Consider the following 15,785-nt stretch of genomic DNA (forward strand, 5'->3'; position numbering starts at 1 on the left):
GGAGTAGAGGGTGGGCCCAGGCTCCCCCCCCCAACCCCCTGATTAATCACTGCGACTGGGAGACAACAGAGACTGTGCAAGAAAGGATAACCTCTCCTCACCTCCCTCGCTGGCTTATGATGAAAATGGCTCAGTAGACTGTGACCCTTGTCTCTAGAGAGAGAAGGGTTATGTGGAGGGTCACAGTGAGCCTCCGAGGCTAGCGAAATCCGCCAGGAAATGCAGGACCCACGGAGGCAAGGACAGAGCTTTGTCACATTCCATTTATCATATATCTTCACCTCCCCCACTATACACCACAAGATGCCCTCACTTAACAGTTGCTAATTATCCTGAGAAAATGTTTCCATTACGAACTAGTTTCTCAGTTTAAAAGAAACCTAGAGAAACAGATATATGTCAAGCTGTTTAAAGATTCAAAATATGTGTTCTGGAGGTATCCTTTCTAGCGTACTTTTTATCTCTATTTTAACAACAGTCCAAATCAAAATACATAATTTTTCAGAAACATTTTCGTGATTCAAAGGAAAACAAATGGAACAAATAGAGTACCCTAAACCAATTCAGAGATGGAATTAATGTATTAGTCACATTTCCCCACATATGGTAATTGTGTTCCACAGGAGGAGTGGTCAACACTGGAAGCCTGACAGATCTAAGGTTTTGCAACAATTGAGACCCTGTTATTGGTAGAGCCGGATGACTCAGAGAAAACCGGACCACTGAATATATTAGAAAGAATTTAAGTTAGGTCACAGTTTATCAAGTAGATGATGACTTGAGGATACTCTACAGCAGGGGTCTCAAAGTCACGGCCCGCAAACCTCCCCGGTGTGGCCCGCGGGGCTCTAGCAGTTTTGGGGCCAGGTCTCTCCCTTGGCCCCACCTGTCGCCCCTGGGCACTCCCCTCCCCCGGGTGATTTAAAATGGCCCGGGGCCCCAACAGTGCAGTGGAGCTGAGTGGTGTTTGCTTGCTCGCTCCACGTGTCTGCCGGCCCCTCCCTACGGCCGCCGAGTGGGGCTTTGCCTCCGCACGCTGCCACACTCCGAGTGCCCCTGTGACAAATGGGAAGCTGTGGGGGGTGGTGCCTGGCGGCAGCAGCGCACCAAAGCCCCCAGGCCCTCCCCACCTTGGAGCCCCAGGTAAGTGCGGCACCCCCTTCCCCCCTCCCAGAGCCTGCACCCCCTCCCACCCCCAAAATCCCTCCCAGAGCCCGCACACATACCCACTCCCATCCCCAAACTCCCTCCCAGAGTCTGCAACCCCTCCCCACACACCCCAGCCCCCAAACTCCCTCCCAGAGCCTGCACCCCAGACCTCCTTCCCCACCCAAACTCCCTCCCAGAGCCTTAGGCAAGTGTGGGGCAGCAGTTTGGGGGAGCGGAGTTTTGGGGGGCGGATTCTAGGTGGCATAAGTGACATTATTGGCCCGCTGGGAGGATTTGAGGACTGTCACTGCCCCGAAAGTAAATTGAGTTTGAGACCCTTGCTCTGCAGTATGTGGTTTTCATGGTAGCCAGATACTGATCAGAGCTTATAAGTAGAGGACCACATATAAAGAATAAAAAGTAAAGTACTCCCCTTTCATCCACCCAAATACTGTATCTATTACAGGAAGAAGCTATGTCCCTTCTTGTATGTTTGAAAAGTGCCTAGCACTTCATGGGCATCACTGCAAACTAATAATTAATAATAATGATTGTGTGTATTAAAAGATAATGCTTCCCATAATAACCATAAAATAGTGGGAGGTCGGACTGCCAAGAAAAAGATATTTTTATGAGAGAAAAATCTATCTCAGAGCTGCTGCAGAATGCTCTCTCACTTCCTCTTTGTAATTTTTATATAACCTTTCCCACTTGAGCCAAAAAAATCTGCTAAAATCATTTGTATACTAATGTCAAAACTAGGGCTGTCGAGTAATTGCAGTTAACTCACATGATTAATTTAAAAAAATGAATCACGATTGATCGCAATTTTAATTGCACTGTTAAACAGTAGAATACCAATTGAAATTTATTAAATATTTTGGATGTTTTTCTACATTTTCATATATATTGTATTGGGTTGTAACTGAAATCAAAGTGTATATTATTTTTAATACAAATATTTGCACTGTGAAAATGATAAAAGAAATAGTATTTTTCAGTTCACCTCATAAAAGTACTGTGGTGCAATCTCGGTCTTGAAATTGCAATTTACAAATGTAGATTTTTTTTGTTACATAACTGCACTCAAAAACAAAACAATATAAAACTTCAGAGCCTACAAGTTCACTCAGTCCTACTTCTTGTTCAGCTAATTTCTCAGACAAACAAGTTTGTTTACATTTGCAGGAGATAATGCTGCCCGCTTCTTGTTTACAATGTCACCAGAAAGTGAGAACAGGCATTTGCAGGGCACTTTTGAAGCTGGCATTGCAAAAGTTATTTATGTGCCAGTTATGCTAAACATTCGTATGTCCCTTCATGCTTCGGCCACCATTCCAGAGGACATGATTCCAGGCTGATGACACTCGTTAAAAAAAATAATGCGTTAATTAAATTTGTGACTGAACTCTTTGGGGCAGAATTGTACGTCCCCTGCTCTGTTTTACCCACATTCTGCCATATATTTCATGTTTAGCAGTCTCGGATGATGTTCATTTTAAGAACATTTTCACTGCAGATTTGACAAAATGCAAAGAAGGTACCAATGTGAGATTTCTAAAGATAGCTACAGCACTCGACCCAAGGTTTAAGAATCTGAAGTGCCTTCCAAACTGAGAAGGACGAGGTGTGGAGCATGCTTTCAGAAGTCTTAAAAGAGCAACACTCCAATGCAGAATCTACAGAACCCAAACTACCAAAAAAGAAAATCAAACTTCTGCTGGTGGCATCTGATTCAGATAATGAAAATGAACATGTGTTGGTCTGCACTGCTTTGGATTGTTATCAAACAGAACCTGTCATCAGCATGGATGCATATCCCCTGGTATGGTGATTAAAGTATAAAGGGACATACGAATCTTTAGCGCATCTGGCACATAAAAAATTTGCAATTCCAGCTACAGTAGTGCCATAAGAATGCCTGTTCTCACTTTCAGGTGACATTGTAAACAAGAAGCGGGCAGCATGATCTCCTGCAAATGTAAACAAACTTGTTTGTCTGAGCAATTGGCTGAACAAGTAGGACTGAGTGGCTTGTAGGCTCTAAAGTTTTACATTTTATTTTTGAATGCAGTTATTTTTTATACATAATTCTACATTTGTAAGTTCAACTTTCATAATAAAGAGATTGTATTACATTACTTGTATTAGGTGAACTGAAAAATACGATTTCTTTTGTTTTTTACAGTGTAAATACTTGTAATAAAAAATAAATGTAAAGTGAGCACTATACACTTGATAATCTGTGTTGTAATTGAAAGCAGTATATTTGAAAATGTAGAAAACATCAAACATATTTAAATAAATGGTATTTGATTGTTGTTGCACAGTGCAATTAATTGCGCAATTAATATTTTTAATTGCTTGACAGCTCTAGTCAAAACTAGATTTGACTAGTCACTGCCTTTTATGGATCCGCAATTGTTTCAGGACATGTATGTAAAATAGTTAACGTCTGCCTCTGCGCTTGTGGGGCTTCCCATTACACCTTCACCTACATGAAGAATTTCCTGATGTTTTGAGGCCTATGTCACTCTGTCTTCAGATAATAGTTGAATCTATTTAATAAAATAGTTTTATTTTTGTGAATACCTACAAGGGAAACCTTCCTCAGTTAAGATATTCATATATTATCATCAAAGCAGGAATTGAGGTCTTTCTCGATTTTTATACTACAGCCCATCTCAGAATGTGTTTTCTTTCTGATTATGGATTAAATGCATGCTGTTATGCCTAAAGGAGACATCACACTGTTTCTTTCTTTCCTTTCTTTGAGATGTCTCCTCAGAGATGACTGAAGAATAAGGAAAATAAAGGAACTGGATAAATAAAATATATCAGATTTTTCCATGAATAGTACAGGAGAATAAGAGAAACTGGTTTTATTATTTTATACTCCCCTTTGCATTCTCCCCCTGCAGCATTGCTATAGAGACTGTCCAAACAGCTGATCAGTTGGCATCCTCACATCAAGATTTTTCATAAACACAATCTAAAATCACATTGGATGCTATTTCTACTGCCATACAGGGTGTCAAACTCCAATTTGATTCGAGGGGATCTAAGATTGAGTCTCTTAATTCAAATAATATTGATTTTCATAAGAAAAAGCCCCAACAACAATCAGAACCTGCTGATGAATGTATATCAAGAGTGATGCAGGACTTTAGATGCAGAATGATAGCTTAAAGACATTAACTGTTATCACTAAAGATAATGCTTCTTTATTTCATAATGTTGAGTTATGGGGAAGCAATGTAAAGGCATGTAATAGTGTGTTGGGAGGAATGCCTGAAGATTTGGCATTAGATTTTTCTGATAAATTACATTTTTACAGTTTTGTATAGTGAATTTATTCCTCCTCTCTGAGAGCCTAACCCAAAGCCCAGTGAAGTCAATGGGACTCTTTTTTTTTTTAAAAGCAATACAAGTTTATTCAAGAACATCTTAGGTATTTACATGGCCCCCATTACTGATGTATCTGAGTACCTCATAGATCTGTATTTATCCTTCCCCATGAGATAGGAAAGTACTATCCCCCCCCATTTTACAGATGTTGAACAGGAGCAGCTTGAACCCATGACTCCCAAGTCACCGGCTAGTGTCATAAGCACTGCATCATCTTTCCACTAATACCACAAGACAGGGAGCAGAGGCACAGTAGACTGGCTCATGAGAACACAGTACTGCTCTTGCAAGTGAGAGGCGAACAAGGAAGGATGGGGCTTTCAAAGGAACCTGTGGAAGTTAGGTACTCAACTCCTACTGAATTTCATCTGGAATTGAGCACCAGTTCCTCAAAGATCCATTGAATATCCCAGCCAAAACTTTGGAAGTTTATGTGAAATGAAAACAGCTGAGGTGCTGGAGGGCAAACAAACAATCCCAAGACACAGGTTCAGCATGGCACTCTAGGAACTAGGTTCACCTCGCCCATCGCCACCAAAAGAAGCTGCCTATTTAAATCCTTGTATATGACCCTTGGCAATTTACTTATGTTTATTTCAACCTTAATAGATGGAGAAGATGATGTAAAGCTGGACAGCTTTAGAAGACACTATCCTAGGATGTATTCTGCACCAATTTATGCAGGGTAATGGGATTTCTACTTCTGTCCTCTCACCCCTTGACAAAATTAGCTCTTGTTTTCTGCCATCCTTACCTGTTTCTTGTAGGAGATGGAGAAACATTTCATTTTCAAATTGTTACCAGACAGAGCTAAAAATTAACTTGACAAGAGCAACTTGTTAAAGGTGATTGGCTCCCATTGATTTCACAGGGACTTTTCTCTCATGCTTAAAGTCAAGTATGTGTTTAACTGGATCTAGGGCTGCACACTCAGCATCTTGCAAGATCCAAGACCAAAGTCAACAGGAAAGGAAATTTCTTCATTGCTTCTGGAAATACAAGTCTGGGACTTTATCAAACCATTCAACTGGCTACATCAAAGAGTGAAGAGACACTATTTAAATCCTGATTGGCACTCAGGCTTGCACTTGCTCTGTTCCTGTTCCTCCTCCAAGTTGTAAGTAGAAATAGGGCTAACCTACTCTCACAGTATGCCAACATTTTTATGGCTGACTTAGAACAACGCTTCCACAGCTCTCATCCCCTAATGTCCCTACTCTACTTGTGCTACATTGATGACATCTTCATCATCTGGACCCATGGAAAAGAAGCCCTGGAGGAATTCCACCATGATTTCAACAATTTCCATCCCACCATCAACCTCAGCCTGGATCAATCCACACAAGAGATCCACTTCCTGGGCACTACGGTGCTAATAAGCGATGGTCACATAAACACCACCCTATGCCAGAAACCAACTGACCGCTATACTTACCTACATGCCTCCAGTTTTCATCCAGACCACATCACATGATCCATTGTCTACAGCCCCAAGCTCTAAGATACAAACGCATTTGCATCAATCCCTCAGACAGAGACAAACCCTACAGGATCTCTATCAAGCGTTCTTAAAACTACAATACCCACCTGTTGAAGTGAAGAAACAAATTGACAGAGCCAGAAGAGTACCCAGAAGCCACCTACTACAGGACAGGCCCAGCAAGGAAAGTAACTGAACACCACTAGCCGTCACCTTCAGCCCCCAACTAAAACCTCTCCAGAGCATCATAAAGGATCTAAAACCTATCCTGAAGGATGAGCCCTCACTCTCAAAGACCTTGGGAGACAGGGCAATCCTCGCTTACAGACAGCCACCCAACCTGAGGCAAATACTCACAAGCAACCACACACCACACAACAAAAACACTAACCCAGGAACCTATTCTTGCAACAAATCTTAAACTGGTTAAAGAAAACTTAGTTTGATAGCATTCTGTCTGGTAAGAAATCACTTATCAATAGTTGTGGTTGTGAAATCCTCATTTTTTTTTTATCTTTATGGTCCCCACTTCCCTATTGTTTGTATGATTTCTGTCCGGTTCTTTGATTTTATGTCTGTTTCATAATTAATTTTGCTAGGTGTAAATTAATTAAGGTGGTGGGGTATGACTGGTTAGAGAATTTTGTTACAATATGTTAGGATTGGTTAAGGTATAGCTAAGCAGGACTCAAGTTTCACTATATAAACTGGGGTCCAAAAGGAAGTTCACAGGCCCAAGAACAGAGCTGCCAGACCTCAACACTTTGCCAATGACACTATGCAGAAACTGGAGCCCCCCAGGTGGACCTGATCCTGACTGGCCAGCAGGGAAAAGTTCATCTGTCTTATTCGGAGTGGTGAGCATTGTACAGTAACTCCTCGCTTAATGTTGTAGTTATGTTCCTGAAAAATGCGACTTTAAGTAAAATTGTGTTGAGCGAATCCAATTTCCCCATAAGAATTAATGTAAATGGGGGGGTTAGGTTCCAGGGAAATTTTTTTCACCAGACAAAAAAGACATATATATATACATACATACACACACACAGACAGTATAAGTTTTAAACAAACAATTTAATATTGGTACACAGTGATGATGATTGCGAAGCTTGGTTGAGGTGGTGAAGTCAGAGTGTGGGATATTTCCCAGGGGATGCCTTACTGCTAAATGATGAACTAGCAACTGGCTGAGCCCTCAAGGGTTAACTCATTGTTGTTAATGTAGCCTCACACTCTACAAGGCAGCACAAATGGAGGGAGGGGAGACACCATGGCAGACAGAGATACACACCCTATGAGAGAGAGATGTGCATTGCCCCTTTAAGTACGCTGACCCCACTCTAAGTACACTGCCTTTTTAAGTTAATCAGCAAGCTGAGATGGCAGCTGCTGCCAGGAAGCTCCCTCTGTCCTGAGCCCTGTCGTGTGTCCCCCCTGCTCTATGGAAGATGGGATAAGCAGGGTGCAGGAGCAGGGGGGACATTAGCCCCCTTCTTCCCCGCACACCAAGCAGGAGGCTCCGTGGAGCAGCTCCAAGGCAGAGGGCAGGAGCAGCACATGGCAGTGGAGGGAGGGACAGCTGAACTGCTGGCAATTGATAGCCTGCTGGGTGGCTGCTGCACAGGGAACTTAGGGGAGCGGGGAACTGATGGGGGGCTGCCAGTCCACCCTGGTTCCAAGCTCCCACCAGCTAGCTCCAATGGGCAACTCTTCCTGCAAGCAGTGGACAAAGCAGGTGGCTGCCAAACAACATTATAAGGGAGCATTGCACAACTTTAAACAAGCATGTTCCCTAATTGATCAGCAATGTAACAATGAAACAATGTTAACTGGGATGATTTTAAGTGAGGAGTTACTGTATGTGTACTGTGTGCATTCTGTTTTGGTGATTGTTAATAAATAGAGGTTAAGTAGGATATTACTGGGTAAGGCTCTTTCACTGGTAAAAGACCCCGTAAACCCACAAAAGATTAAGCCCGGAGGGAATGGGTGTTTGCCCGGAGACCAGAAGGAATGGGTGTTTGCCTGGAGTCCACAGAGAGGTAAAGTTAGAGTGCCTAAATTAAGAGGATTATGCCTGAACCCTAGGAACAGCATAAGGGTGGGTGCCCTAAAATGTAAGGTTACACCTGAGCCCAATGAATGGGGTAAAGGTGGGTGCCTAAATTAAGAGGGTTACGCCTTGAGCCCTAGGAACTAGATAGAGGTGGAAGCCTTGAGCCCTTGGAACTAGATAGAGGTGGAAGCCCTAGGGCATGGCTACACTGGAAACTTCGAAGTGCTGTCGCGGGAGCAACACTTTGAAGTGCGAGTGTGGTTGCATGCGAGCGCTGGGAGAGAGCTCTCTCAGTGCTCCTGGTAATCCACCTCCACAAGAGGGTTAGCTCAGAGCGCTGGGAGCGCGGCTTCCAGGACTTGGAGCCTCTCCACACTAGCGCTTTAAAGTACTCAGACTTGCTGCGCTCAGGGGGGGGTGATTTTTCACACCCCTGAGCCAGTAAGTTAGAGCGCTATAAAATATAGGTGTAGACAAGCCCCTGGAGTGTGCAAGTGACAGAGTTTTGTGCAGGTAACAACCTCTGGAACGAAACCTATGCAGAACCCAGGCCTAATGTTCTGAGAAGGTCCCCACTCACCCCAACTCCACATGCCCAGATTCAACCATGATGAGTATGCTGCCAGAGTTGATCAGGTCCATCTAGCCCAGTAACCTATCAATGATAATGATCAACACCAGATGCTTCATAGGAAGGTGCAAGAAGGTCACAGAAGCACCTCAAATAGTCCAACCCATCAATTTAGATTTTACAGCCAAAACTCAATGGAACTACTCATAAAACCGTTCTGTTTGGCTTCCACAGTCAACGTCAGTCATAAAAAAATGTTTATTACCAAAGTGCAGCATCATTCTGATGCAAAATGCTCTGCAAAGAGATCATTCTCTTGCCAAATAATCCTCTCACTCCTCTCAAACTCTAGAGAGACACTGGTGGCTTTGTTCTTTTATTCTATTATCAAAAAGCACATAGGCCAATAACTCCAGGAGCTTCGATATGTAGTCCACTAATTCAGACAGAGACTGGCTCACAATGACAACTGCTCAGGCCATATCAGGGTGATAATGGCTCTGAAGAGTCTGTAGCTCTTCCTCATCCATAATGTATGGATCTTCTGACAGATCTTCAAGCCTTGTGGGTGTGTCTACGAGAACCTTGCAAGCTGAGTGCCTCCAGAAGAGATTTCAGATGGAAGGAATAACCATCAGAAAAAACTAGGGAGGACTGGGGAGAGTCAATTTAGTGAGGCGTTGTATGAATGCTGCCACCAGGTATGCTGGGAACTATGATAAAGACAAAAATAAACCAGATAGCTGGAAAAACCAGGCTTGGTACTTCATGTGATATATTCAGGGGTGTAAGATGCTCTACATCTTTTTGTAAAAAGTCAGGGTATTCCAGATTATGCTGGCAAATCGGAATAAATAATCCATGTAAGGCTAGAAGACTGAGTGCTCCACCTACAGCATATCACATGTGACTGTCAGGAAGTCTATTCGGAGGGTGGGTTCACTCAGGTGAGGCAGGATTGATTCATTCAAAATTACAAGAATCTTTTTGTAAAGGCCGCTGAGTAGCTTGTGTTTAAGAAGGCCAAACCACATCCTTTCAAATGCCTGTTTATGCTTTTTTAGCTTCAATACATTCCATGCCTCCTGCTTAGCTTGCTTCACTATGAAACTGACCACCTCATTCCCTTTGTTCGGCATGCTAATAGATTAAACGAGGAAAAATACATTCTGCTGGTGAAGAGATATACTCTTTTGTCTTCTGCATGACTTGTCTGATGTTTTCAGCAACCACCTTCATCACAAAGTACCAAATGTGTTCATAATCCAGGTATTCTTGGAAAAGCAAGGTCAGGAGTGAAGAGTCCTCTTCTTAAGACATTAAGTTCTTGTGATGGGGTATTGACCCCACACTTGCCCTGAAGAGCTTAATGTAGGCTAAGAAGGGGTCCAATTAACCAGACAGGCCACAGCTGAGGGGGATCAGGTAGTTTAAGTAATCCGCTGACTGAATAATGAGGAAACCCAGCTGAGGAAGAACGAGCTGGGCTGGGTTTATAAAGACAGGAAGTTAGCAGAGGAAGGCTGCAGGGAAATAGGCTGCTATCACTCCCTGGGAGAAGGGAGATATATTTAGGGTCTACACAGCCAAAGAATCCTACAGTTACCCCCTGGGAGGAGGGAGTTTTGGGGCTGGCAAACCTGGGTTTGAAGTTATGAAATGCTTAGGGAAAAGGTAGTAAGATAAAGAATGGAACAGATGGTGGCTGCTGATTAGATGGTCCATGAGCTGGAACCCAGAGTAGAGAGCAGGCCCAGCTTCACCTACCAGCCACTGGAGAAGTGGCACCAGCTGAACAGAGAACAGCTGCCTGAGCCCGTTTATAAGAAGACTTCGATACCCCAGAAGGGGAGGACATGTGACTTGGCCAGAGGGCTAAGCCATGAACACGGAGCATCTTGCCTCGCTGAGGGCCAGGAAGAGAAGGTACGGCATGCAGCGAGAGGTGGAAAGGATGTGTTGGACCTGGAATCAGCTAATCCCCAGAGTGACAAGGGGAAGGCTCACTAGCGGTGAGCAGACCCTATGACAGTTCTCCACAACTAATTTTAAAAGCTCATGAGGGAAACTGAAACTCCCATTCTACCTTGACTGAAGGGTATTTCCCTTCCAATTCCACAAAGGTTGTGATAATTCCTTGACCTGAAAAGACTCATGGCCCATCAGCTCCACCAAGCAGTTGACACAACTGTTATAACAATGCCTCCTCCCTATTTTGTATTTAGTTTCTGCACTGCAGTTCTCTGTGAAAGAGGACTCTTGGTCAAGCAGCTGGCCTCCAAATAGCTCCAGCAGTGCCACAAACTGGCTGCAGGGTCTGATGGCGCAAAGGATAGCAGCATCTTCGGCTGCCTGCAGCAGCTCCAGGATCTTGAAGTAGCTGCCATTGCCCTGGCTCTGCAACACCAACTCCAGGCTGGTGGCCAGCATAGCAGCCATGCTCTGTCCTGGCAGCACCATCACCAGGTGCTACCTGCTCCACTGCTGCCAGATGGGCCCAATGGGCGTCTTTCTATTGCCAGAGGCTTCAGGAAGGTGCTTAAATACATGCCTAGCTAACTGTAAGAAGATGAGTGACTTTTATATTCATTACTGATATTGTTCCACAAGAGGTGTGGCAGGACCAAGTTATTGTAAAATACAAGGTGAAAAAGGTTCATGAGTGAAATCCTAGTCCCACTGAAGTGCGTGGGAATTTTGCCATTTTCTTTAATGGAGCCAGGATTTTACCCCATATCTTTCCAAACCTGGCCATGACTCTGCAAACACATGGGATAGTTTAAAAAAAAATGTTCAGAGTTTTTCATTGGTCATCAAGGCTTCAATAATTGGCCTATCAAATTCATTTCCATGTTACTGATGACAAAACTGTAGTTGCAGCAGTAATTATATGGAGTATGAAGATGCTGTGACTTAAATGATGATCAAAAGAAAAACAGGAATGATGCGATTAACATTAACCCAAATGTTGAAACTATATGTGACTTTATATTTTCTGAATATGAATAGTTTAACTTCTGGAAAGACAGTACCATAATTTGGATGTGACATTATTTCCTCTTAGGTGTTTTGTATTTTTACAGTTTCATTATGCATTACTTTCAAGAGGAAATATTAATTTGTTACTCTATTGTTCTTATTTACCAGTAAACACTCTTCTATAGAGCAGTGTGGATTTTTCTTAGCTGTCTTTTTATTAATACCAGCACTCTTTACTTGTGATGCTTTGAGCACTTCAATTTGACAAAATTATCATATTACATGTACTTTTTTTGGTTTTGTATAGGCTTCTATTTTGTGTCAGATTTATCAATAATTACACTATTTTTACATATAAATCAAAAATATTTTCAAAAATAGAAAGGTTAATTATATATCATAATTGAATATTTAATGTAATAAAATCTACCTGTAATTCCAGCCCATAGTTTTCCCTGCAGAATTCTCTCAGCTTGGGACAAACATGTTCTCTGAGTGTACTTCTTTCTGCTACTGTATCTGTGATAGAAAAAAGAATGTTGTTAACATTGATATTAACTCTATATTTTTATGATCTATATATATATATAGAGAGAGAGATTTTTGGAGGAAAATAGATAAGTCTTGAAAAAATGAGTGAAAATCTAATAAGGGGATTTCAATACCCAAACTTTATGTCCCTGGATGTTATGTTTAATGTAAATGTGTTATGATATTTAATACAACCAGCTTAATACATATTTTATGAATAGGCTTCTGTAAAACAGGACTGAACTGACCCTGTAAAGTCAGCAGTCATATGTCAACTTGACTTTTATTTAATTTTCAGGGAGCTGAATTTTACTGATTAGCAAAACCTCCAGAACAAAGAGACAAACCAAAGATTAGGGAGGTATAGCAGAATATGCATAGATAAATCAAGGTTTCATTGCAGTGAGAGCCAAATTCTACCATCATATCTTCACCCCCTCTAATTCTGTAGTCTCTTAAAAGAGAAGCATTGAAATTAGTGTACAAAATGCACCAATCCTCACACCCACGTGGCCTATAAGTCTGGGTATACAGATCTCCAGAGGCCTGTTTTCATAATTAAAAAAAAAAATTAGTAAATTACTAAGGCTACATCTGTTCTTGGACCTGGGGATTTGATTCTCATCTCGCATAGACATACTTGTGGTAGTTCTCATCTGTGCTAGGGCGCTAAAAATAGTATTGTGGCCACAGTCGCACAGACAGCAGCAGCACCCAGGGGGTTCAGCCAGGTTTGTACTCAGGACAGCTAGTACAGGCCGCCACTGCCCATGCTACCATGGCTACACTACTATTCTTAGCATCCGAGCTCAGATGAGAGCTAGCAAGAGTATGCCTACATGAGCTGGGAATAACACCCCTAGTATAGAGGTAGCCTTAGAATCAAAGATCCTAGTGAATGCTCTCTGTCAGCCACTCACTGGGACTGCTATGAGGGGAATCCAAGCCTCTGCTGGTCAGCGTTCCCAGCGTGCAGGGCCGGCTCCAGGCACCAGCGTTCCAAGGAGGTGCTTTGGGGCGGCAGTGTTTCCGCCACGGCAGCAATTCGGCAGCAGCTTCTCTGTTCCGCTGGCCGCAGCGGCAAATCAGCGGCAGCTTCTCCCTTTTGCCGTCCGAGGCGGCAGTTTTTTTTTTACTGCTTGGGGCGGCAAAAACTGTAGAGCCGACCCTGCCAGTGTGTGTCAAGCTTTTAGAGCTGCAGCAGGCTGTAGCACTGGTTCCTCCCATGGCTTCTCTGGCACATTTACTGAGCACTGACTCTGTCTGCTCCTCTTCTAGGAAATGTGGGTTCTCAGCCCACCTTCTGTAGCCCTCGAAGACCAGTGCTGACCCCTGAGATACCCTGATTATTCAAACTCCGCCCCAGAGGTGCAAAGCTTCTTGTTTACAGTATACCTCTCTCAGGGACATGCAGCAGTTCTGAAGCAGTCAACAAACACTTTGCACAGTCTTAAACGCCTTTACCCTCTTTTATACTTAATCAGGTAAAGTATAGAGGAGCACACCGATCATACAAAACAACAAACACTAAATGCATGTCCCTGCCTCGCTTTCTTCATCACTTCAGGGCATTCTCTGAGCTGGGGTTCGAGTTCCTGGGATTTTGCAGAGTCCTTGGGGGCCAACTGGTCAGGAAAGTACATAGGACACCCTTACCCCATTTAAACCCTTTCTGGCCACCTGGACTCTTTTGTTCTCCTCCTGGTACCTGTTCCACTGCTCCTGCCTTCCTTCCAGAGGAAACAGCTTAACTGGTTTTTCTAAGGATTCAGCTTCTTCTTTGCGTAACTGTTGTGAGATCTAAGTACCGTCATTAACTTTAACCTTTCTATCTGGGGTAAATACACTTTATTCCTGGGGGCATTATACACCAAAAAATTAAAAAGTCTGCGCATATTTTAAAATTCTACAAATTTTATTTGTCAAAACAACACTACATAATCTTGCCAGTTTCAATTATTTTGGTAATTTATTTCAAAATACCTGTCAGCAAGTATGTCTGTAACAATACAGACACACACAAAATTTCCCCCAGGAGTAGAGTGTTAAAGAAACCCCTATGACAACCCAGTTCCTGTTTCTCTGACCCCTTCCCAGCCCCCAGAGCCCAGCCTGGGGGTCAGACACCCACAACTTCTCCCCCCACTTCCCAGCTGTGGTGCCCCCCTTGCCCAGACACCCATCCCCTCCCCTCCCTCTCCCAGAGCCCAGACACCCATCCCCTCCCCTCCCCCAGAGCCCAGTGATCCAGAGGGAGAAACAATCTAATGTTCGGTCCCAGGCTTGAACAGAGTTTCCTGTGCACTGCCCTCTCCTTCCCTCAGGGCATGCTGGGAACTGCAGCTGCCAGGAACCCTCTAGCTCCCTCCCCTGAGCAGTGTCTTCTATGTGTGAGCTAAGCTCTGCCGGCTCCAGCAGCTCTTAGTGGCAGCTAGCAGCACTGCAGCCTATGTTTGTGGGGAAAGGAAATTCTGCATGCACATTAATTTCTGCAAAATTCTGTACTGCGCAGTGGCACAGAATTCCCCCAGGAGTAACGCTTTCAGGCTCTGTCAGCAATAGTATATCCGCATACATATAGGCACTCAGGAAAGAGCAACTTTTCATAGTACAACTTCACAATATCAATCAGAATTTATAGGTTGTGCAGACAGAACCCCAAGTCATCACACTAAGACACCAAATTTCTTATTAAAATACGATCTATACAAAATAGCTTTGGACACATTTATTTATAATTAATTGTTGAAGAAATGTACTGACATGTTAGAGCTAAATTAGATGGTTCATCAAGAGCTATCTCAAGTAATCTGTTTCATAGCCTGAGAAACTGGGACACGGCTACATGTATACTGCAAACATGTTAAACATGTTTCGTAGCCTCTCGATCTAATCCTAAAAAGGTGTAGGTTTGTGGATCGGATTTTGTTGTGGAACGACACCTACTCTGTGAGTCAGTACGGGTTGGGGAAAGGCACAAAGTGATTTTGTCAGTGCAAGGTTATTATTGGAAATAAAATTATGCTTGTGAACTACTGGGTCTGTGTGCCGTAAAATGAAAAATAACAGAGCATTCATTTATGAAAGATAAAGTAGAGCTGTGGCAGTTAGAGCAATATTTGTATAACTGCTTTGACATTAAGAAGCCATTTAAAAATTGACTTAACAATCCTCTTACGTTGTAAGTTACAGATGTCCACACAAATCAAACAATATGCTGTGTTTACCAGCCATAACTGACCTATGCATGCTGATGCTGAGGTCCATTTTCGCAATCTGGAGTTTGAGAGAGTGAGTTTGGGTGCATAATTTAATTAGTTAGATTAAGTAGCTAATATTCACACATATCTTTGAAGTTCTATGTAAGTGTGAGGTATTATCACAATTTATTATTGTAAACCAATGAATTTATTGGTTTTATTTATTATTATATTTACCTAATTTAAACTAAAATCTAATTTTATTTTATTATCTATTACCAATGAATTGATTTTTCTGCTCCCATACATTGTGAAAGAAACAATATTTTCGAGGGAAGATGTCTTATTGGATTTCTCCAGTTTCCCTCCCTTCTGTTTCCTCCTTCACTATCTCTTCACCATCAAAAGATC

At 42.7% G+C, this 15,785-nt stretch overlaps 1 protein-coding gene and 1 pseudogene across 2 annotated transcripts in view; both read right to left on the bottom strand.

Annotated features, from left to right (window-relative positions):
- Positions 1 to 15,785, bottom strand: part of NWD2 (NACHT and WD repeat domain containing 2) — a 126,823-nt gene that overhangs the window by 67,354 nt on the left and 43,684 nt on the right. For both annotated transcript variants that reach the window (XM_073342317.2, XM_073342315.2), the window contains exon 2: positions 12,074 to 12,162. In XM_073342317.2, the coding sequence (XP_073198418.1) occupies positions 12,074 to 12,162 (89 nt within the window). The remainder of the gene's footprint in view (positions 1 to 12,073; positions 12,163 to 15,785) is intronic.
- LOC140910794 (nucleolar complex protein 4 homolog pseudogene) lies at positions 9,378 to 11,103 on the bottom strand (annotated as a pseudogene).

The sequence above is a fragment of the Lepidochelys kempii genome, chromosome 4 (assembly GCF_965140285.1).
Source record: "Lepidochelys kempii isolate rLepKem1 chromosome 4, rLepKem1.hap1, whole genome shotgun sequence".
Taxonomy (NCBI): Eukaryota; Metazoa; Chordata; order Testudines; family Cheloniidae; genus Lepidochelys; species Lepidochelys kempii.